This window comes from Fundulus heteroclitus, unplaced genomic scaffold (assembly GCF_011125445.2).
Source record: "Fundulus heteroclitus isolate FHET01 unplaced genomic scaffold, MU-UCD_Fhet_4.1 scaffold_143, whole genome shotgun sequence".
In the NCBI taxonomy this organism is placed as follows: Eukaryota; Metazoa; Chordata; class Actinopteri; order Cyprinodontiformes; family Fundulidae; genus Fundulus; species Fundulus heteroclitus.
In genome coordinates, this window is record NW_023396555.1 from 303063 (window position 1) to 327379 (window position 24317).

The following is a 24317-nucleotide window of genomic DNA, read 5'->3' on the forward strand; positions in this document are numbered from 1 at the left end:
TGGTCAGGATGCCTCCTGGACGCCTCCCTGGTGAGGTGTTCCGGGCACGTCCCACCGGGAGGAGGCCCAGAGGAAGACCCAGGACACGCTGGAGGGACTATGTCTCTCTGCTGGCCTGGGAACGCCTTGGGATTCCTCCTGAGGAGCTGGCCCAAGTGGCTGGGGAGAGGGACGTCTGGGCCTCCCTACTGAAGCTGCTGCCCCCGCGACCCGACCCCGGATAAGAGGGAGACAATAATAATAATAATAATATAATAATAATAATAATAATGATAAGAAGAAGAAGAAGAAGAAGAAGAAGGTTCTGTCTGTGACCTGAGGAGGAGGAGAAGGTGTTTGGCTGCTGATTCAGGTTCTGTTGGAACATTCAGGAACCAAAACCCAGCTTCTTGTAGCTTCTTGTACACTGCAAAAACAGAACTTAAAATAAGTAAAATGTTCTTAAAATATGTGTATTTGTCCTTTATTTTAGCAGGTAAATAAGATTATTTGCCAATGGAACAAGATTTTTGACCTTAAAGTAGGAACAACTCATCTCCATCATCTTATTTCAAGTGCAGGATGTCTAATCATCTTATATTAGGGGTCAAAATACTCATTCCATTGGCAGATAATCTTATTTACCTGCTCAAATCAAGGACAAATACACTAACTTTAAGAACATTTTACTTAATTTTAGATCTGTTTTTGCAGTGTAGCGAACGCAGTTACATAAGCATTTTTTTGTGTGAATTTATTTTATTTTTTGTTAATATGAATATGTTTTACTTTTAATATCTATTTCATTTTTGTGTATTTTTTGATTAATACGTACATACTTCGGGGATATATTGTAATAATGTCAGATGGAGACGTCACTGATTGGGTCATCACTTTCTCGCGTGATGTCTTTGATGTAAAAATTTTTCGTTTATGCTCAGTCGGCGTGTGCAAGAGTAAAGGCAAGAGACTGAAATATAGAAGAAATGGACTTGTAAGGACTTCTAGCAACTCCTAACCTTCTGGTTGGAGGGGCATACGGTATGGACGATTGAGAGAATTTATGTTTGTTTAATAAGTTTCAGCTGATAATTCATATAAGGGAACATGACGGTTTCACTGATGAATATTTTCCACCGTGTATTTTGCAGTGTTCACGGCGGTCTTGAGCGTTTGTATGACGGAAAATCCTGTAATAAACGTTTGGAACCATCAGTTGGATAATTGCACTTGCATCAACCAGTTAGAAAAAGTTGGGAGCAGCTATATTGATGCTTCTCAGTTTATTAAACAGCCACAAAACACACCGATACAAAATTATTTCTTCATCTCAGAAACAGACAGGAAGTGAACCTGAAGGGGCGCCACCTAGCGGACAGTCCGGGTTGCTACAGGCTGCTGAGGTTGAACCGGGTCTCTGATCTGTGAGGTCATCAGAAACCGGAGCAACAGAAACACGGGGGATCAGTTTTAGCTCTTCGCTTCAGGAAAACGGTACCATCGGACATCCAGTTCTGGTTCTGAGCCATCGTTTGGACCAGGTCTGGGTCAAGAGAACCGGGTCACCTGGAACATGGAGCTTCTCCCAATGAAGGTTAAAGTACTGACCAATCATACGGTTCTGCTCATGCAGAACCGTATGATTGGTCTGCAAGATTTGAATCTAGTAAAATAGGGACATTTATCTCTGAGGAGCTGGATCAGAGGTCCAGGTTCTCCGGGTCTGGATCAGAGGTCCAGGTTCTCCGGGTCTGGATTAGAGGTCCAGGTTCTCCGGGTCTGGATTAGAGGTCCAGGTTCTCCGGGTCTGGATCAGAGGTCCAGGTTCTCCGGGTCTGGATTAGAGGTCCAGGTTCTCCGGGTCTGGATTAGAGGTCCAGGTTCTCCGGGTCTGGATCAGAGGTCCAGGTTCTCCGGGTCTGGATCAGAGGTCCAGGTTCTCCGGGTCTGTTGACCCATGATGTTCCACAGAGGAGAATAATCTGACCCAGGTAGCATCAGAACACAGAATCAGGTCCAACTTCTGTGAATTCTGATCAACCTGTCTGTCAGCATCTCCATGTAAACCCTGAGAGATTCTTCGCGGCTCAGAACCGGTACCGGTCGGGTAGAACCTACGGGTGATGGCTGGTTCACCTGCAGGTGTCTCAGGTGTGATTAAGCCTCAGCAGAGACAAAGGAACTAAAACGGGTTTCTGTCCTTTCAGCCCTGAGACCCAGTGAAACGTCTGGAAACCGGTTCTGGGTTCATGGATCAGAACCGGGGAGGAACTAAATCTATCTGTTGTAATACGAAGGAGAGCAAATCAGCAACACGAGGGGGATGGCGTGACGGCAGTAGCTCCGCCCCCTCACCACTCCTTCTTCTTCTCGTCCACGGAGACGCCCCCGGGCCCCAGGGCCACCACCAGCAGCAGACCCCCGATCACCGAGGTGGTCTGGAAGAAGTCGTACTTCAGGAAGTCGTGGAAGGCGGTGTAGGCGGGGACGGTCCAGAAGGCGTTGAAGGTGACGTTGATGCAGAGCAGCCAGGCCACCAGCGTCAGCGCCGCCAGCTTGGTCTTAAAGCCCACCGCCACCAGCAGCACCAGCGCCGTTCCCACCAGGTCCTTCAGCACCTGCACAGGTAAGAGTCCAGCTTCTTTAGTTCTGATCCACAGACGGTCGAGTCAGGCGACATAAACACAAGGAAAGGGAAGAGAGCAGGAAGGCATGAGGAAGAGGAGGATGCTGGGTTACTGGTTGCCATGGTTCCCTGCTCCCAGGACTAGGGCCCTATAATTTCCGCGATCACGGAATCGCAGACGGAATTGGCAAATTAACGCGGAATCTAGTGTAAACGCTGAATTTCTACATTTGAAATGAAATTCTGTTTTTGTGTGGGAGAAGAACGTACGTCTGGGGGAAATGCACACCGGGGGACGCACATCTGCGCGACACAACCCCTCCCGCTCTGTCATTTCAGCTTCCCCCCCACCATCCCCCCCATCAAAACATTGAAAAAATGGCGAAGCGGCTCTCCACAGCTCCGCTTTCGGCGAAAAAGTTGAGAAACACTGAGGCTGACATCCCCTTGGAAAAGATGACAAACCTGTGTCCGTTTCTAAAGAAGCTCTGCAAACAGGGAGGAGCCCTGCCTGAAAATGTAAGCAGTCTTCGCCAACTTCACCTACTCATATTCTGAAATTGAGAGGTACTATTTTATTTTTTTTTACTTGAAAAAGCTAATGGAGCACTTTTATTTATAACAATTGGTTCATAACCATTAATATTTTGTTAGTACTTAGAGTGCAGTGTTATGTTGCCTCAAATTTAAGGCCATTCCTATTTTATTTTTGTACATTTTAATCATCAACATTAAAAGCACATTCTTTTTACGAATTTGGGAAAAAATAAAACTGAATTTGGGAAAAAATAAAACGAATTTTATAGGGCCCTACGGGACCACAGGGAGGAAAGGTAAAGGTGCGGGACATTTTAAAGAACCTCTGATTGAAAGCAGGAAATTAAAAGTCATCCAGCTTTTGATGTCATCAAGACATGACTGCAGTCAATTGATTGGATTCATCAGGATTTATGGATAAATATAGCTGAGTGTCATCAGCATAACAGTGGAAATTAATACCATGCTGTCTGATTATTTTACCAATCGGAAGCATATATATAGTAAAGAGAATTGGTCCAAGGACTGAACCCTGTGGTACTCCACAGGTGACCCTAGAGTTTGAAGATTTATTATTAACATGAACAAACTGGAGATCAGATTAGTCAGTATGTAAGGTACCAATCTGTAGCTCACCGGAGTAGACGGGGGGGGGGGGGGGGGGGGTCTTCGGCTCCTCTCAGCCACCACTGAGCATTTTCCTCATGGATAAACCTCACAGACACCAGTTCACTCTCACCAACACCTCCAGGTGATCCAGGTACTTACAGACTCACTTCTATCCAGAAAACCTCTGTTATTATCTTCAGCTTTCATTTTCTACATGTCGTATTAATTAATCCTGTATATTCTTCAGTGATGGTATCAAGGCGCTGGTTGTTTGTTCCTGTAACACTTTATCAGTTGGTTCTGCTGTTCTTTATATCTCTCTTTGCAGGTATAGAAGCAGACTCAGAGGATGTTATATCGCTCGCTACCTTTCCTCTCCTCTTTCTCCTTTTCTCCCTTTCAGCATTTTCTCTCATCTGTTTATCTCTTTTTTTTCCCCTCTTTTACTTGTTTCTGTGTCCATTGAACATGAAATATTCCCAGCATAAAATCTAATAAAGCTTCTTTTATATATAAATCAAGCAGAGCACTAAAGCAGTGAGGCTCCACTGGTGAAAGTAAAACCTGTTGGACCCCTTTTTGGCATTAAGACAACAATTCTTAAAGCTACACAGCGAGACAGGACACTATTAAAATAAATAAAATTGTAGGTAGACACTGTAGACAACAACTCTACATCTATATTAATTAGCTCCCAGCTAACGACTGTAGAGCCTAACGCTGTCAATAAGGTCCATAATGTCCCTGAGACATCAAACCTGTCTGCTAGGCAGGTCCAGCAGGTGAAAGTGGCTAAAATCCCGACATGCTTTCTGGGAATGTGCACAGCTGTATCTATTTCTTAATAAACGTTCTAAGATCAGCGTGCGGCTCGCCACCAGGTGACATCATGTGTGCCACCTCTGGCCCAGGTTGCCACACCTGGATGAGAGCGATGGAGGTGAGAGAGAAGGCAGCACGGAGACTTTATCATCACAACACTCACACTGAGCGCGCTCAGCTCCAGGTGCAGCAGCGTCATGAACATGAGGATGAGGAGCACTCTTCCTCCCAGCTGCAGCAGATGTTTGGGGGAGCGCCGCTGCGCGACCGAAGGGACGCCTGCAAACACGCTGCGGGCTTCCTGTCTGCACTCAGCCAGCAGGAGCAGCAGGCCGCCGCCCAGCGCCAGGTTCCTGCACACAGGGGGGAGGAGTCACACGCCTGCCGCTGTGTCATGTGACCGCCAGAGGGGCGGGGCCTGCTGGAGACTCACCTCATGAGGAACCTCAGGTCCCAGAGCATGCTGTAGGCCACCATCTGCGGGAACAAAGAGTGTCAGCGAACACACCACAGCCAGAGTACGTCTGCTTGTGACATCACTTCCTGTTACTGGGATCAGACCAATGAGCAATAATATACACTGGAGTGCTTATTTTACCGAAAAACTGAAGTCACTGGCCGCCATCTTGCTACTCCCTACTCTCACAGAATCCCATAGGATTTGGTTGCAACAACAAGCAGTTTTCTGGCTGAGTGAAATAACGAGAAAATCCTCGTTATTTGATGCTGTAGCGCACCTATTCCCTAGTTACTGGGAGTACCAATATGGCGGCTGGTGGCTTCACAGCGACTCGTTCAAACAGACGGTGATTAGCACTCCAGTGTATTATATAGCTCAGTGGATCAGACCCGGTTCTTTGACCAGTGACGGTTCGTTTGGTTCCTCCAGGACAAGCAGTGGCGCTAAAAACTCAGGTACGTCTGGATAGACTAGAACAGAACCAGGAAGTGGATTTTTCATCTGAAACAGGGAATATCTCAGCCTGACCGGGTTCTGTTCTGCTGTCAGAACCTGGTCTGGGTCCCGCATCATCAATGATATATAAATAATTTCCTTAGTAGACAACTGGGTGGATATAGACCAGGGATGGGCAACTGGCGGCCCGGGGGCCGCACACGGCCCTCGTCACCACTCAGTGCGGCCCGCGAATAGATCAATAATAATTTAATAATGATAAAAATAAAAAAAAAATAAAAAAAAAACTTGTAATTATACTTTTGACCGATAGGGGGCCGTACCCAAACAATAGCGGGCATGGGCCGCTTTGCAACAGCGAGGAAGAAAGTCAAGAGCCCTGGCCACTAGCAGTGGAATAAAGGGAAAACTTGACGAGAAAGTCACATTTTTCAGACAAAATGCGAAGAAGTATGGACATGGGGAATTTTTTTTTTTGGTCTCTTGTCATTCACACACAACATAAACCGTGAGAGCCGACGTGAGTTTTGAAACTGCAAAGCTTTGTCTTAAGCAGAAGATCAAACGTGCAGCACCGCGTTCACAGACCAGTGTGATGCATTCGTGAGCGTCAGAAAGCTATGTTGCATTCAGGAGCATGGGACATTAGATTTTTCAGAATAAAAAGCTAACAGATGTTCATAATCAAAAAGTAACAGAAATACAATTATAGAGCATTCAGTATTGTAAGAAAGCCCACACAGTTTCTGGATAGACACATTCTTGTTTGAGTTAAGTTCTGTTCCGTTTTATGCCTCTTTCCTTGTAAATTTGAAATGTCCCATGCTCCTGAATGCATTGATATGGAGTTTAAATTCCTTTTTTGCAATTTTTTTTTAAAGCAAACGGTTTGTCTTTTGCTTAAGGACATATTAAAATGCATTTATATGCAGAAAATAGTTATATGTTGGTGCAGTAAACATACAGATATAAATTCATCTAAAATTTGTTCTTATTGAGAATAATTTGTAGCGTCTTTCATATCCAGTTATTTGAAGTGCGTGGTCATGTGGCCTTCCAATGGTCGTGCTGAAAAAAATGTGGCCCTCTTTATCATGGAAGTTGCCCATCCCTGATATAGACCTTCAACACACAGATCAGCTGAACAGCCAATGATGAAGAGCGGCTCTGCTCTGGACCAATCACGGAGCTGGAACACAGCCAGCAGGTAAAGGTAGACTGATGCAGGGAAGAACAGAAGCACTGGTGCCAGCGTTGCAACTTATCGATATATTTAGTGATTCTTCAGACCCTTTTCTTTAAAAAAAAGCAGCTGGTGGCAAAGCGTCCGACTGTGTCTGTACTGTCTGTGCTTGGCGACTTGGCCTGAAAGCATCCATGTTCTGTAGTTGCCTTAAGCTCCTCCCACTTCCTCAGCACCTGGAGGTCGTCTCTGCAGCCTGACCTCGCAGCTAACGGCGCCTGCAGTCAGAGACCGGCTCTGTTAACACATGAACACGGATCCTGAGACATGGAAATATCATGTTTTATGGAGTGATTTTCTAACCCTAACCATTTTATCACTTTTTGTTTTCTTCTGTTTCCTTCAGCCTGGTTCACGATTACGTTAATATGCAAATTAGGTGATGACATAATCTAGCTACTTTCAGACAGCCAATAGCGGCTCTGGTTGCTCAGGAGCTGCGGCAGGGCACAGCTAGCCTCTTGCTGCGGCTGACAGGGAGAACGTAGAAGAACAGGAGAACCTGAACAGTTCGGCGGAGGAAGAAACAAAGTAGCGTGCTGCAAATCACCTTCTGATACCTGAACAGCGCCACCTACTGGAGCAGGCGTGTAAAAATGTCCTTAGCTGGGTTAGAGCACTGAGCTCTATTATACACTGGAGTGCTAATCAACGTCTGTTTGAACGAGTCGCTTTGAAGCCACCAGCCGCCATATTGGTACTCCCTATTTCCCCCCAGTAACCAGGGAATATGTGCGCTACAGCATCGAATAACGAGGATTTTATCATGTTCAGGGGGGCTTAAGACTTTTAAAATGTCAAATGCCATATAGTTTTATGTTATGTTCTAAAACTATCAAGTACTGAGAAAGTCATGTGCTGAAATATTTTGCATTTTATTCATTTAAATATATATGTTTAACATTTATAAATATATAAATAACAATATACAAAAACATATATTTAGATATGTGTATACACATACTTATATATACATATATACATACTTATACATATATTTAATATGAATAACATGTAAAATATTTCAGCACCTAATTTCCTAGTAGTTGATAGTGTTAGTACATCCACTGACTGTAGAATTACCTGTGAAACGTTTTCACTTAGCCAGAAAACTGCTTGTTGTTGCAACTAAATCCTATGGGATTCTGTGAGAGTAGGGAGTAGCAAGATGGCGGCCAGTGACTTCAGTTTTTCAGCAAAATCAGCACTCCAGTGTATTATATAGCTCAGTGGGTTAGAGTCATCAGAATGAATGTGGAATGGGTCAATTTTTTACATGAGTTGTTTTTTCTGATTTCAATCACTGGAATAAAGTGGAATAAACTGTTAAAACACTTCAGCCGGTTCTGCTCACTGCAGGATTTCTGACCCGGTTTCATCTGCAGAACCAGAGTAAGAGACCAAGCCAAGGTTCCTGCTGACCCAGACCATTTCTCTTCAGAAAACTGAAGAGATGTTCTGGTGGACCCGGCCGGGCCGCACAGGTGAGTCTACCTGCAGAGCGATGATCCCGAACAGAGCGCAGCAGGCCGGCTCCACAAAGTTCCTGCTGAGGATCAGCACACAGCTCCCTGCACACAAACAGAGAACACACTGGAACCAGAGTCCGGTTCTGGTCTGGCCCGGAACCTCGCCCTGGTTCAGCATCCATCAGTTACCCAGCTGTCCCAGCAGGTTGATCAGGACGAAGGCGTTGGCCAGCAGGCCGCCGCAGCCCCAGGTGGAGTTGATGTAGCCGCTCTGGTCCGACCAATGGAACCACATCCGGACCGAGTCCTCCAGGAAGGTGCTGACCAGGCAGAGGCGGGCCGCGTGGGGCAGGTACCGCCGGCTGACCCGCAGGAACTGCAGCAGGGGACAGAGGAGGGAGGACAGAGCGCGTGAGCCGCTGCTGAGGCCGACCGGCAGGGGGCGATGTGACGTCACAGCTACCTGATGCAACAGGTGACAGGTTTATTATAAGCCTACGTCACGGTAAGATCTGGAGCCCACGAGCTTCACTTTAGCTCGTTTAGAGCCTGATGGAAGTAGAACCTTTAACTTTAGAACCGCTCCCCGCCCGTCCCGCCAGACTCGGTTCAAAGTTTACTGGACTGAACCGGAACCCGTTCTGCAGCAGAACCAGCAGCTCCGGACCACCTGCCGGACCAGCTGGCAGAACCACCTGGACCCGCTCCTTCTTTCGGCTCCACCGAACCCATCGGAACAAGTCTCAGTTTTTTATTAATTCACTCATTTCCTTCTCCAGGTTTCAGGCTAGACTCTATAAAAACGGAACAATGTCCGACTTTTTAAATCACTCCGCGCTCCGGAACCAGCAGCCCAGCCCCAGTCTGGACCCCCAATCTGGACCCCGGCTCCGAACTTCCAGAACTGATTCATCCCGACCGACTGTGCGCCGAGAGCCCGGCTCAGCGCGCGCGTTCCCCGGCGTGAGCTGCTCACCTGGTCCGCCAGGTCCTCCGCCCGGCTCATCAGGTCCCCGTGTCCCATCGCTGTGCTTAAAGGCACTACAGGCACGGCTCAGGCGAAGGTTCGAGTCCCGGTCCAACTCGCAGTGATGACGATGCTGCTGCTGACTCCTCTTCCGACCTGCAATCACAGCTGTTGTGGGCAGAGCGCCCCCTGCGGGAGAAAACACGCCGTTCCTGTGACGTGGACTAACGTGTGGGCCTTGCAGCTCTAGGTTGCAGGTTCGAGTCCAGGGTGGAGCCGCTCTGACCCGGAGGGAGACCAGAAAGTTCTGTCTGCAAACGGATCATTTATTTCCCTTTTTAACCCAAAGATTCTTTACAGTTTCCTGATGAAATGACGTCTTCAATTCATTCTCTTTAGTTTATTCACTCATTTTATTCATATAAATACACAGGACTGTCTCAGAAAATTAGAATATTGTGATAAAGTTCTTTATTTTCTGTAATGCAATTAAAAAACATGAAATGTCATACATTCTGGATTCATTACAAATCAACTGAAATATGGCAAGCCTTTTATTGTTTTAATATCGCTGATTATGGCGTACAGCTTAAGAAACCCAAATATCCTATCTCAAAATATTAGAATATCGTGAAAAAGTATACTAGTAGGCTATTCAACTAATCACTTGAATCGTCTAATTAACTGGAAACACTGCAGGGTTTCCTGAGCCTTGAAAAACACTCAGCTTGGTTCAGTAAACTAAATCACAAGTATGGTAGTGGTTAAGAGACGACATAAGATTCTCACAGTAACTGGTGTACTGACCATGGCATTACTGTCCTTGATTGGCCTGCCAATTCCCCTGACCTGAACCCCATAGAGAATTTGTGGGGTATTGTGAAGAAGAAGCTGAAAGACACCAGAGCCAACAATGCAAATGAGCTAAAGGCCGCTATTGAAGCATCCTGGGCATCCATAACACCTCAGCAATGCCACAGGCTGATTGCCTCCATGCCACGCCGCATTGATGCAGTAATCTGTGCAAAAGGATTCCCAACCAACTACTGAGTGCATTAATGCACATTTTCAAATGTTTGATTTTGTTTTGCTGTTATAATTTTTTTTTTTTACTTGGTCTGAGGAAATATTCTAATATTTTGAGATAGGATTTTTGAGTTTTCTTTAGCTGTACGCCATAATCAGCGATATTAAAACAATAAAAGGCTTGTGATATTTCAGTTGATTTGTAATGAATCCAGAATGTATGACATTTCATGTTTTTTAATTGTGTTACAGAAAATAAAGAACTTTATCACAATATTCTATGCAATAATCTATTTAATACACTGTCCTACAACCCGTGCAATAATCCTGAAGTAGTGACTTCTGCTGCTATCAACACCTGAACATAAGTCAGCACACATGTATGTATGTATGTATGTATGTATGTACAAATGTATACAATGTATATGCACATATACGTAGGTACGTACGTATGTAGGCACATAGATATATGTATATATTTAAGTATATAGATATGTTTATATATATATATATATATATATATATATATATATATATATATATATATATATATATATATATATATATATATATATATATATATATATATATATATATATATATATATATATAGACCACTAAGAATGTAAATGAGACATCATATGCCCACTCCTATTTCCTTTTTTGTATTTTTTGGTATTCTTTTTGATCCATTTTATATATGAAGATTCACTGTATATAACTGAATGCACCTTTCCTACTCTGCACCTTCCTGTAAGAGCCGATGTGACGAGTGAATTTCTCCATTGTGAGATCAATAAAGACTATCTTATCTTATTCTAATTTTCTGAGACAGTCCTGTAATCACTGAATCCTTTTTAAGGTTCGTTTTAAGTGTCCAGATATAATCAAACAAAAATGACACGAAAGTCTGAGAAAGCAGGTTTAATATTTTCTGATGAATTTACAGTTTAATAAAAAATGAATATTTATAAAAAACAATCTTCTGTGGCACAGAGGTAGTGTGGGAGAGCCGTGTAGGCCCGGCCCGGTCCGGTCCTCCTCTCCGTCAGCCTGCTGTAAAGAACCAGAGGAACCTGGAAGAATCCTCTGGGACGCCTTTTGATGGTGGAAGTGTCATCGTTCATCCATCTTGTTCTCTAAAGCTCCCAGCAGAGGAGGACCCAGTAACCCTGGAGCTACAGCTCCTCCTGGAGGAACCCAGGGTTACCGGGCCAGAGGGCCACAGGGTTCTGGGTCAGTCCCAGTCTCAGTAGGACCTGGAACAGTCCTGTTCAGGGGAACCGCCTCACCTGACAGCACAAGGTCTACTTTGGGTTTCCCTGGATGACGGAGCTCCCAGCGTCTGACCCACTGAGCTATATAATACACTGGAGTGCTGATTTTGCCGAAAAACTGAAGTCACTGGCCGCCATCTTGCTCCTCCCTACTCTCACATAATCCCATAGGATTTAGTTGCAACAACAAGCAGTTTTCTGGCTGTGTGAAAACGTTTCACAGGTAATTATACAGTCAGTGGATGTACTAACACTATCAACTACTAGGAAATTAGGTGCTGAAATATTTTACATGTTATTCATATTAAATATACATATATGTATATATAAATATGTGTACATGTATATATGTATATATATGTATACATATATGTAAATAAATGTTTTTGTATATTGTTATTAATATATTTATAAATGTTATATGTATATTTAAATGAATAAAATGCAAAATATTTCAGCACATGACTTTCTCAGTACTTGATAGTTTTAGAACATAACATAAAAGTATATGGCATTTGACATTTTAAAAGTTTTAAGCCCCCCCCTGAACATGAGAAAATCCTCGTTATTCGATGCTGTAGCGCACATATTCCTTAGTTACTGGGGGGAAATAGGGAGTACCAATATGGCGGCTGGTGGCTTCAAAGCGACTCGTTCAAATAGACGGTGATTAGCAGTCCAGTGTATTACATAGCTCAGTGGTCTGACCACGTTCAGCAGCTTTTCTTCCTCCTGACCTAAGCTGGTGTCTGACAATGTTTCTGCAGCAGAGAACTAAACACACGGACCTCTAACTCAGCCAAACATGCAGTACGTACGTGAACGCAGCGATCAGGAGGAAGTGGAATCCGGTGCTTAATCATTTAAGTCAGGTGTGTGGCAGCAAGGAGAAACCTGAAACATGCAGGTCCAGAGGTCCCTGAGGTCCAGAAGTGGGAACCTCTGCTCTGATGGACAGGGAGCTGTTGTTCCTGCAGCGGCCATCAGAGGGCAGCATAGTTTACTAACTAGCTGAACCAAACTTCTGCAGTTTTCAGTGTGAGGAGCAGCAGGTGGAAAGCAGGACTGCGTCTGAGAACGTCTAATTGGCGAGGAGCCAAAGAGGAAGTCCATCAGCGTCTCCATGATCAGAGAGACTGAATCAGTCAGTGAGGAAGGAGCCAGGAAAGGAGCCTGGATGCTTCCTCTCATAGCTCCTTTAGCCTAGGAGCCTCACAACGTCCCTCACCGGCGCTAAGAACCCTTAAGGTATCCCACAATCCTTTGCGTGACATGACATATCAGACCAGCCTCCTCACATAAACCAACTAGAAAATGCGTAGAGCAGAGAGTGACTCTCTGTAGACTGTAGGATCTGACTCCATCCTCCATGTTTCTGACTCCATCCTTCATTTTTCTGACTCCATCCTCCATGTTTCTGACTCCATCCTCCATGTTTCTGACTCCATCCTTAATTTTTCTGACTCCATCCTTCATTTTTCTGACTCCATCCTCCATGTCTTTTTCACTAATGACATCAGAGTTAAAGGCTGGAATCAGCTCAGCAGCTGAAGCTCCTTTCCTCCCTGATAGAGTTCTGCTGAACCAGGAAAGGTCAGGGAGCAGGAGATAGGAGATAGGAGGTAGGAGCTAGGAACAGGAGCTAGGATCTGTTATTAGATCTCCTGGTGCACTCTGGGAAATTGAGTAGTCAGGTCGGCGCAGAGCTGTCTTCACGTTCTTCCTCCTCTATCCCTCCTCCCCTGTGAGCTCGGGAGTTCTGAGAACAATCAAACGTCAGCGGTGACTGGATCTGTGTGACATCACAGCGATGCAACACAGAGAGCAGCTGAACTTTCAGCATCGTTCTGCTGCTCTCACATGAGCACAGAAACACGTTTGATGGCCTCACGGATCACTGGCGGCTCTGAGCTGGTCCATCTGAGGAGGAGCAACATCACATCCACACAGAGTCAAGTTACGTCAAGTCTCCTGAAAGAGCGTAGAGCCACAGTGGACAGTCGTCTGCATTGTTGATGGCTTTGCAGCAATCCCTCATACTGAGCATGCATGAAGCGACAGTGGAGAGGAAAACCCCCCTTTAACAGGGAGGAGAACCTCCAGCAGAACCAGAACCAGGCTCAGTGTGAACGCTCATCTGCCTCCACCCACTGGGGCTTAGACAAGACAGAGCAGAGACACAGAAAGCACAGAAGCTCACATTGACCCAGGAGTACTTTCTATGTTAAACAAAAGGTGTTAATGGTAGCAGTGGCTCCTTTAGTGGTTTCATCTAGGAGGAAAACCCAGATGAGATCTGAGCCTGGTGGAACATCTATGGGAGGAGAAACATCTGGTTAGTTGGAGGAACTACACTGCAAAAAGGGAACTAAAAGTAGGTAAAATCCTCCTGAAATTAGTGTATTTTTCATTGATTTGAGGTGGTAAATCAGACATTTGCCAATGGAATAAGATTTTTCCACTTAAAATAAGAACAATTCATCTCCATCATCTTATTTCAAGTGCAGGATGTCTAATTATCTTATTTTAGGGGGGAAAATTCTCATTCCATTGGCAAAAATCTTATTTAGCTGCTCAAATCAAGGAAACATACAAATCTTAAGATAATTTAACTTCCCTTTTTGCAGTGTAGAGACGGGTTAAACACTGACAGACAGGACCAAGTGGATCATCTATAGGAGGACATGAAGTTGTTGATAGCAGTAGATCAGCTGATAGTTCCCCCCCCCCCGGACGATGTCACAGCAGGCCCAAACCCCAGACCAGGTGTACCTACTATGAAGAGCAGAAACAGAACAAAAATGTTAAAAGAACAACAATTAATGCAAAAGAGGAGAGTAGTAGGAGAATGCAGCAAGGTAGGGAAAGTGGTCTTAATGCCCTCCAGCAGCGTAAGCCTATAGCAGCAGAACTAGAGACAGCTCAGGGTAACATGAGTTTGTTAACATCACGTTTTCTGTCCTGCAGGACGTCAGGAACCTTTCCTGTTTTACAGCGTTTTTCTGGTGTCTAAAGTCGCAGCTTTGCGTTAGCTCTAGAACTAGCGTGGCTGGTTCAGGCCTCCTTTTCTCTTGCTCCAGGTGTCAGATGTTATTCCTCAGGCTCCTTCAGTAATAATGGTACTGGTAATAAATGTAGTCTCTGTTCTGCTCTGAGAGCTGAGACCCGTTAGCCAGCACGGCTCTGCCAGGGTTAGCTTCCTGTACAGTAGCGGGCGGCAGGAAGCGTAGTCCTAGTTTCCAGCTCACGGGTCACCACCACACCATCTGAGGATCTAGGAGAGTTTCCTGCTCAATAAAACACCGGCTGGTTAGTAGCAGCTCCATAGGTAGAACCGGGTCCTAAAAGACACCAGGAGCTCCAGTCAGGAGAAGAAAGGAGACCTAAACCAGAGGAGCTAGCTAATGCTAATGCTAAGCTAGCGAGTTTTAACCATAATCAGGTCAGTGTGTCACCTGCAGGTTCAGGTCTAGCTATAGTTGTGAGGACCCCACTCTGAACAAACAACCAGCCTTGTGGGTTTGTTGAAAACTTGGTTAGGTTTGGGTCTAAGGTTGCACTGCAAAAATGGAACTAAAAATAAATAAAATCTTCGTAAAATTAGTGTATCTGTCCTTGATTTGAGCAGGTAAATAAGATTATCTGCCAATGTAATAAGATTTTTACACTTAAAATAGGAACAATTCATCTCCATCATCTTATTTCAAGTGCAGGATGTCTAATTATCTTATTTTAGGGGTCAAAATACTAATTCCATTGGCAGATAATTGTATTTACCTGCTCAAATCTAGGACAAAAACACAAGTTCTAAGAACATTTTAGTTATTTTAGGTCAGTTTTTGCAGTGTGCCAACTGTCCCGTTTTACCCAGAGACGTCCCGTTTTACCCAGAGACGTCCCGTTTTACCCAGAGACTTCCCGTTTTACCCAGAGATGTCCCGTTTTTTAAGCCAAATTTAAGTGTCCAGGTTTTGACTGCAACCTGCAGTTTGTATATACGGACACTAGATGGCACTCCACGCCTTACTTTCCTAGACCTAGGTGGGGTTAGAGGGTTAGGTACAGTGGCTTGCTAAAGTATTCACATCCCTTGGACTTTTCCCCATTTTGTCGCATTTCAAACATAAATATATTTTACTGGAATCTTGCGTGAAAGAGCAACACAAAGTGGTTTATAATTGTGGAGTAAATGAAAATTAGATTTTTTTTTTTTTTTTACAAATAAACTTAAAACTGCATAGTGCAAAAGTATTCAGCCCCTTCTCTCAGCAGTTGCCTGATGGTTGCTAATAACTGAACAGAGTCCAGCTGTGGGGATCTGATCTCAGGGCAGCTGCTCTGTGACGCCTCAGAGGTTCAGAGAACATCGGGGAGCAAACAGCATCATGGAGTCCAGGCAACATAGCAGAAGGTCAGGATAAATAAGTTTAAAGCAGCTCAGGCTCTAAAATTATTCCCCAAGCTCTGAACGTCTCACAGAGCTCTGCTCACTCCTTCATCTGGAGAAGGAAAGAGTGAAAGCTGTAAACCCACCGAGACGAGGCCGTCCACCTGAACCTACAGACCCAACAAGGAGAGCACTGACCAGAGATCAAGAGGCTAGCACTGCAAAAACGGAACTAGAAATAAGTAAAATGTTCTTAAAATCAGTGTATTTGTCCTTGATTTGAGCAGGTAAATAAGATGATTTGTCAGTGGAATAAGATTTTTGCACTTAAAATAGGAACAATTCATCTCCATCATCTTATTTTAAGTGCAGGATGTCTAATTATCTTATTTTAGGGGTAAAATACTCATTCCATTGGCAGATAATCTTATTTACCTGCCCAAATAAAGGATAAATACACTAACTTTAAGAATATTTTACTTATTTTTAGATCTGTTTTTGCAGTGGCCCATGGTTACTCTGGAGGAACTGCAGAGATCCACAACTCAGGTGGAGGAATCTGTCCACAGATTCTATCAGTCATGCACAAATGTGGTCTTTATGGCAGAGTAGCAAGAAGAAAACCATCAGAAGTTCTGCTTGCAGTTTTCCAGAAGCCGTGTTGGAGACACAGGAAACACGAGGAAGAAGGAGCTTTGGTCAGAGGAGACCAAAGCTGAACCAACACTGCACATCACTGTCAGACACGGTGGTGGCAGCATCATGCTCTGCTTCTCTTCTGCAGGACAGGGACGATGGTCAGAGATGATGGGAGGATGGATGGAGCCAAATCCAGGAGGATCCTGGAAGAGAACCTGCTGGAGTCTGCAGAAGACCTGAAACTGGGCGGAGCTTCACCTTCCAGCAGGACAACCACCCTGAACATGAAGCCATGAAGGCTACAACGGTTTAAAACATATTCATGTGTTAGAACAGCCTAGTCAAAGTCCAGACCTGAACCCAATCTAGAATCTGAAACCTGCTGATCACACAGACTCTCCATCTGACCTGACTGAGCTTCAGCTGGTCTGTAGAGAAGAATGGGCAGAAATATCAATGAGTAGATGCTGAAAGCTGGTAGAGACAAACCCCAGAAGACTGGAACCTCAGCAGAAGGTGGTTCCACAAAGTATTGACTCAGGGGGGTGAATACTTTAGGAAGCCACTGGTTAGGCCACAGAAAACAGTGGAAAAGGGATGAAAGTGCAGACCCAGTGCTCCCAGCAGCAGCAGCAGCGCGTTACCTGCAGCTTCAGGAAGTGGGCGCGCGTCCTGCAGTGCGCGTGGCGAGCTGCCGCCTCTCTGTAGAAGAACTTGTTGCAGAGCCGACACACGAAGCCTCGGACCGGAACCACGAAGCTGCTCCCTGCACAGACAGCCCAGTTAAAGACGGAGCGGGTGTTCACAGCTCCTTCACCTGACATGCAGCTACCGTAGGTCTGCTGCGGGTCGAACTCCTCCTCCTGCGGCTCCTTGGGCTCCATCGTCTGCAAGAGACGGCCGGGGACTAAGAACCGGTTCCAGATTCTAGAGCCGCAGACTGACGCAGCACCAACCTCTGACACCTGAACCTCGGGCTGCTCCACATCTTCCTCCTCATCTGCCACCTCGACCTCCTCTTCCACCTCCTCCTCAAAGCACCCCACGGCGTCCACGGTGATGAGCTCCTCCTCCTTGCCCTGCTCCAGCTGCACCTGGCGGGTGAAGAGCAGACGCTGGCTTCAGGAGCCCTGAACGCCCTGGTGGCTGTCTGCGGCGCTCTGCTGACCTGCAGCTTGTGCTCCGCAGACTTCATGTGCTCCACAAACTTCCTGGGTGTCCTGAAGTGCCTCTGACAGACCGGGCAGAAGGGCCGCCCCTGCTGTTTGCACACCTGGATCACACAGACACGCTGAGCAAGACTCCAGACCTGCGGCCGGCTCTCCGCACCGCCGTCTGCTCGCTCACCTTGTGTTCCTTCATCCGTCTGTGGGCGATGATGTCACCGGTGAAGTGCTTCTGGCAGGTGTCGCACCAGTGCTGTGCCGCAGGCCGCCGCCCCCTGCAGACACATGTTGGTTTATCTGCGTTAATACTTGATCTGTTGGACCTCGGTTTGGTTGAACTGGTTCTGACACAGACATCATATACGTAGACGCGTCATAGGGCGCAGGTTCGCACGTCAACGTCACCGCCATATTGTATGTGGCAGAAAAAAGTTGAGTTCTGTTATTGTGAACGTGGATCAGAGAAGATGCCTCATTCCTGTGCTGCATGAAAATGTATTCTGGCTGATTTCACTACTTGTATCTGCCTTCTATAAACTAAGGCTGCACCATGTTGCAAAACTGGACACACTAAAGCTGCAGAGTGGTAACACAGGCCATATATATATATATATATATATATATATATATATATATATATATATATATATATATATATATATATATATATATATATATATATATATATATATTTGTGTGTGTGTGTATGTGTTATGAATATAAGGATGAATTTGTGCGTGTATGTAATCTAAACATTGTGGTCTTCATTATTTCATAAAACCGTGTCACATGTGAACCTTTAGGAACAGACTTTTTGGGTGAGTATTAAAAAGGTAAAATTAATAATATGAGAAAAAAAGTCCTAGGTCAATAAAGTAAAAATAAACAAACAAACACAAAAGTGATATTGTTATGATAAAAACATCATAATATGAGAATTAAGGGGGAACATTTCCAGAATAATCACAGTTTGCAGAATTATTTCACTCCTGGAGTAATAGGGCCAGGTTAGATTATTTTAAATACTTTTATTCTTTAGGAGAATAAATTCAGGAGAATGAAGCTAAAGGGATACGAAAATAAACTTGTAATATTACAAAATAAATACTACGAATACAAAGTATATTCAGAGATTAAAGTCCTTCTGATACTGTTTAAGTGACTGAGTAACTGCAAATTTGCCACATTTAAGATGGCGGACGCTCTGACGCATCGCAGCATAGGCAGAACCCGCCCAATGACGCGTCTACTCTTATATTATGTCTATGGGTTCTGAGGCCTGAGCCTGCTGCAGGGACCACAGAACCTGCATGATAAAACATCTCCAGACGGAGAAATAAAGCCAGTGTGCTACCGCACCTGTCCAGCAGGGGGCCTGCAGTCAGCTGGATGCTCTGCGTGATGTTTTGCAGCTTCCTCAGGTGGTCCCGGCTGGACATGTGCTCCTGAAACACCTGGACAACAGGTACACACGTTCAGCTGATCTGGCTTCAGTCATGCTCAGCAGACTGAAATTAATTATTGTCCATAAAAAAACTGGAAAATATTTTGATAGAATTATTATTACTATGTCTACATATTTTATGTTATTTACTATTTTCATTTCATTTATCATATTTATTTACTCTTTACTACTAAGAAGTTTTAAGGTTTTAGATCTCTCTCTTATATTTGCAGAAGGCCTGCAGAAAGCAGAGAAATATGTTGTGACTATGATAAGTGTTTTTATGAACTCTATTCAGCCATCTGGAGTGCTGCACTGTGTGAACTGCTTGGTTTTATCTGGAAGGTCACAGTTATTTTGCTTATCCCTACCCCTTAGATTCAAAATGGAACCAGGGATTCCCTTTCCTAATAAATAGAGAGGGGGCGACGGATTTGCTTCAGATCGGATTTGGACATCTGTATTAAGTATCTCCGTTCGATCTCCTTGCAAGATTATTTGAAAACCAATCTCATTGTTGTCTCTCCTTCTTGTGTTGTTAATGAATGTTTTAGGTGTTTGAACCTGACATATTTTCACTCAGAAACTTAATTCCCAAATATGTTATTGTGCATCACGGTGAACTTGCCACTCCCAACATGGCCGACGCCTTAATGCATGCTTTCCATGCTGCAGTGAAGCCAGTGTTCATCTTGTAAACGGCACTCAGGGTCTTTTTCACATTCTGGATTTTATTTTGAAATCACAAAGAGAGACGAGTGTTTCTCACCTGCAGAGAGCGACAGGTGAGATTACAGACATGGCAGTGGAGGGACGCGCCGTGCCGGTCGGTCGGACCGAACTCCCGGCTGTCGCTGCTCTGCTGGATGGTGACCCGCAGGGAGCCCACGCTCTGCAGCTGCACACGTGACAAACACGTAAACAACATGCTAACAACACGTCAACGCGCCTCGGAGCCAGAAGGACCCGACATCCTCACCTGAGCTGCTCGGCTCTCCTCGGCTGCTCTCTGCTGGTCACAACCAGAACCATCTGATAAAACAGAGACGGCCTCAGTAACGGATCCTGAAGCTCCTAAAGTTCTGGTAAATGTACCAATCACACACCTGCAGCTGGGTCACGTGACCCGGGGGCTTTGTGTCTGTTGAGCGGCGCCGCCTCATTTCTGCAGGGAGACGCGTTCAGGAAAGACAAGAAAGCTTCAACCCAACAGGAAATGTTCTGGTTACAGACCAAATGGGGATAAATTAAGAACATTCAGCCCAGCCTGTGTCTCGATGCATAGTTCCCAGGGTAATTTCAGGTTCCTGGGGCTTTACTGTCCGGGTAAAAGGTCCTGGTCTGAGGTCTGCAACAAGCCCGGGGTTGTTGCAGCAGAATTTAGCGATTTTATACCCGGAATTTATCACAAGAAGTAGTTTAAGATGTTTTTAAGTAAGAAGTAAAACTTGAGCGCTTTATAATGATGTCGGCATTATTCTAAACATCAGAGTAATAACGATCAAACAAAAACTTCCACTTTCCTGCTAAATAAAACGAATGCAGCTCAATAAACCAGGCTTTTCATGTAAACCCAACGTGGTGAAGTGTGAACTCTTTATTATTTTCTACTTTTGTGTTCATTGCTGCCAGCAGCTCTGCAGGAGGAGAGACAATCCCAGGATCCTCTCTGTTCTGCTGTCGCCACGCCACGATCTACGCAGCTTATATTTTATAGAAACAGACAGCCAAGGTAGCCGTGGACCTACGGACTGATTATTATTTATTTTATTAAAAACTAACAATTCCTGATTATTACGTTAACAAAAGAAAAACAAGTGTTTTTATCAGCGTTCAGTAGTTGAATGAATCATGCAGCTGTAAAGCAGCAACTCTGTTCAGATGCTGGTTGATAAAAAAATGTAATGTAAAAACTTTTCCTGCTAATGGATCCGGGGCAACGTAAGGCTAATTCTCCCCCAAATGAGCTTTATTTGCCAATAAACTGTTAACATGGTGGTTGTATTAGTACTGTGTACATATCCTGGTCATTATTTGGACAAATTAGTGCATATTTGTTGAAATCCTGCTTTTGTGTCTAAAATCGTCAGTGTGGCGCCTCCTGGAGTTAATCGTGGCCTTGCACTGAATTTTTGAATCCATATTTCTGTCGGTTCAAAGATCTTGGTGACGTAATTTGGAGAAACTGACGTCAGTAGCGCTGCTGCTGAGGGTACAAAAACAGCTCCATCTCCATCTCCATAGCAGCACTGTTGCTTTTCTCAGACCATCTAGATTAATTTTTCTTCAAAAAAAAAAAGCAACAAATCTAGCAACTTTATATGTGTTATAGGCAACTTTACGTGAAAGAACCAGTTGTTCTGCAGTTCCTGTCTTGAGGCTGGAGATGACATGTGTCGTGAATTAGTGCTATATAAATAAAATGTAACTGAATTAAATATGAATCCAACCAAATTAATCTTTAGGGAGCTAATAAAGTCCAAAGCCTAAATGTCCTGATGCATCTCAATAATCCAGGCAGAAAAAAAGTTGAGCAGGTATATAAATATAGTGTTATATAAATAAAACTGAACTGAATTAACCACTGGGCCTGGAGGGCATCCTGTGGAGGCTGCAAGGTCCTGGGTTCGACTCCCACCGACTGCCCCTCTGGGTCCCTAAGCCCCACAATCCTCCCCGGCGGGGCCCGGTGGCAACACACTGTTCCCTGAGGGACGGGTTAGACGTAGAGGACGGGTCCTCCATAAAGATGATGATTATCAATTATTATAACTAATAGGTCCAATAAATAGTTGCGTGTGAAACCTGAGATGTGTGTCTATAAATTATATCTCTGAATGAAGATCCTGGAGAACAGAGGTTAGTTTTCCACACGACTTTAAAAAGCTAAACACATTTAGAATGTGCCGTTTTCTCACTTAAAGAACCTTCCTGTTGGAGATAATAAAGAACCAATGGACCTGTTCTGTCTCGCTCTCTTCATCAGAGTCTCTCCTGGACCTCCATCAGAACCCTGGCTTGTCGCTTGGCTTCGCTCATCAGCTGCTCTCTTTTCCCCCGCGGCCGCGGCGGCGCTGCTGTGCGGCCGGATGTCGGCGCTGCCTGATGCTGACACCTGATGGACAGACAGATGTTCAGTGAAATGGATCAGCAGGAGGAGGGTAGGCTTGGTTTACACACCTGCTGAGCCGGAGGCAGCACCCTCTGTCCGGGATTCACAGGGAAACGGACCTTTGCTACGCCGCCTCCTGCTGCAGGAAGAAAACACCTGGAGGATGAAGGTCAGAGTTCAAACAGGAACCACCTGAGCAGGTAGACCATCCGGATGCTTACGTTCCAGCGTTTATTCAGCTCTCACCTGTCCGTCCTCCTGCTCTGTCTGACCATGTTGACCTCTGATCTCTGAAAGGGCAGAGAAAACAAAGTATAAAGATTTTAGTCTTATAACATAAACTACCAGCAGATATTTAAAGCTTTTCATGTGGCAGACTAGTTTCATTAATTACATTCTAACCGGAAAACAATATTTCTTGCAAACCTAAAAATCTGCAAGAATCTTGATCACAGCATCAAAAAAATAATCAGTCAATAACTGATTAGTTTTGCAGAGGAACAGCTTCATTAGAATAAACCAAACACTGAGAAAATCCTGGATTTTCAGTCAACATCTCTAACTAAATATAGGCTATTTTGTCCACAAAACCAGGCCGAAATACCGGAGATATATTAACATTTACCAGCTACTTATAATAATTATATCATCTAATTAAACAACCAGTCAAAAGCTAGATAAATATAAAACTGCTCATTTTTAAACAGAGATCTGGACGCTAACGGGGCTAACGACAGAAAATTAACGATTTAAGTTGATTTATTTAATTTTGTGTCGGTTCTCTTGCTAACAGTTATTACTACCGCGTGATTGCCGCGAATCAAAACGGTAATTTAAATCATTTATGGTTAAATTTAACTCACCTCAGAGCTCCGAGCTAACTGTGCTAAAGGTAAACACAGACTGGCTGTCCATGACGCGCCCTGTCGCCCCCTGCTGGAGAGGAGTAGCACTGCAGCGTCCGTCCACTAAACGCAGTATAAAGTATAAAATATAAAATATTCACTTCATCTTCGCAGTCTTCATGCACAGACAAAAAAATAAAATCAAGTAAATCAAGTAAAAGGTGAATACTTGCTAATTTTGTTCATATTTATACAGTAAATGAGACGTCCTCTTCAGCTTCGGTACAGCTTCAGTCTCTGTTGCACATGCTCAGTCCTGCACACCTGACTGTGTGTGTGTGTGTGTGTTACTGTGTGTGTGCGTCCTGTAGAGTCTGGTTCTTTGGGTCAGAAGCAGCTTCTGATGAACAGACAGACTTTAATAATCCACCAAAAGAAGGAGAAACCAGGAGGGGAGGAGATGAAGTGTCAGATTTATGAATGCTGTCAGATTTTAGTTCCTGCTCAGATCAAAGCTCACTAAGTAAAACCAGCTGCTGATTTACTGCTGTCTGCAGGACCTGCTTAGAAACAGAGTCTGGGTTTAACCTCTGGCTCCCTGACCGTCAGAAGATGATGGGCAGCTCTCGCTTTAAATGATGACAGCTTTGGTAAAGTTTACAGTTTAGTTGTTAGACTTTCCTGCTGGACAACAAGAGGTCAGAGAGCTGTTAATTCCCACAGTGAGTGGGTCAGTGAACGTCCCCTGGCTGCTCTGGGCTCTTTGCATCCTCGCAGGGACCCGGTGAGAGGAGCGCCTGTATTTCTGTGTTTTATCTCGTTCATCCTCAGCCTTTGAACGTGGTCTCCAGCTTTCTGGGGTTGGGCTCCAATCTGTCCCGGCCAAACTAAAGTTTCCCAGAGCTTATAATGGATTCGCCACATGCTGCTCCTGCTTCCTCCCAGACAGACGCAGGGGATGCTGTTCCTGCCGCCGGCCTCAGCGCTCGGCTGAAGCCGATGCAGATGGAGAGTCTGAGACGGTTCCCTGACAGGTTTAATGATCCAGATTTAGTCTGAAGGGAAATGAAAACAGCTACATTCCTGCTAAACTCCCCGAGCCTTCCTGTTTTCCTTTCTCTGGCCCAGACTGTCCTAAAATGCTGTAAGCGTTTCTGCAGCTCCTGGCTCTTCCTCCCAGCCCAGGGGAGCCGAAATGGGAGCCGTCCACACTGGGCCTGAACTGACGTCCAGGTTTTCTCTGACAATTTAAT

At 44.7% G+C, this 24317-nt stretch overlaps 2 protein-coding genes across 4 annotated transcripts; both read right to left on the bottom strand.

Moving 5' to 3' along the window:
- Positions 1-1245: 1245 nt before the first annotated feature.
- Positions 1246-9358, bottom strand: LOC118556268 (surfeit locus protein 4-like). The gene is made up of 6 exons (XM_036129167.1): positions 9178-9358; positions 8391-8577; positions 8227-8303; positions 5007-5050; positions 4737-4926; positions 1246-2597 (listed from the first exon to the last, which is right to left on the bottom strand). The coding sequence occupies exons 1-6, from the start codon at positions 9223-9225 to the stop codon at positions 2331-2333; spliced, it is 813 nt and encodes a 270-aa protein (XP_035985060.1). The 5' UTR covers positions 9226-9358; the 3' UTR covers positions 1246-2330.
- Positions 9359-12982: 3624 nt separating this feature from the next.
- On the bottom strand, positions 12983-23396 carry ciz1b (cdkn1a interacting zinc finger protein 1b). Of its 3 annotated transcripts, none has more exons than XM_036129169.1 (14): positions 23083-23396; positions 22466-22509; positions 22288-22375; positions 22068-22222; positions 20214-20272; positions 20087-20139; positions 19877-20005; positions 19023-19117; positions 17845-17938; positions 17666-17770; positions 17454-17591; positions 17330-17384; positions 17142-17263; positions 12983-13230 (listed from the first exon to the last, which is right to left on the bottom strand). In XM_036129169.1, exons 2-14 carry the CDS (start codon positions 22492-22494, stop codon positions 13162-13164), a joined length of 1191 nt encoding a protein of 396 aa, XP_035985062.1. In that variant the 5' UTR covers positions 22495-22509; positions 23083-23396; the 3' UTR covers positions 12983-13161. The 3 variants fall into 3 exon arrangements, with proteins under 3 accessions (XP_035985062.1, XP_035985063.1, XP_035985061.1); XM_036129170.1 differs by having other exon boundaries at positions 13137-13391; XM_036129168.1 differs by lacking the exon at positions 12983-13230 and having other exon boundaries at positions 16881-17263.
- Between the last annotated feature and the right edge of the window lie 921 nt (positions 23397-24317).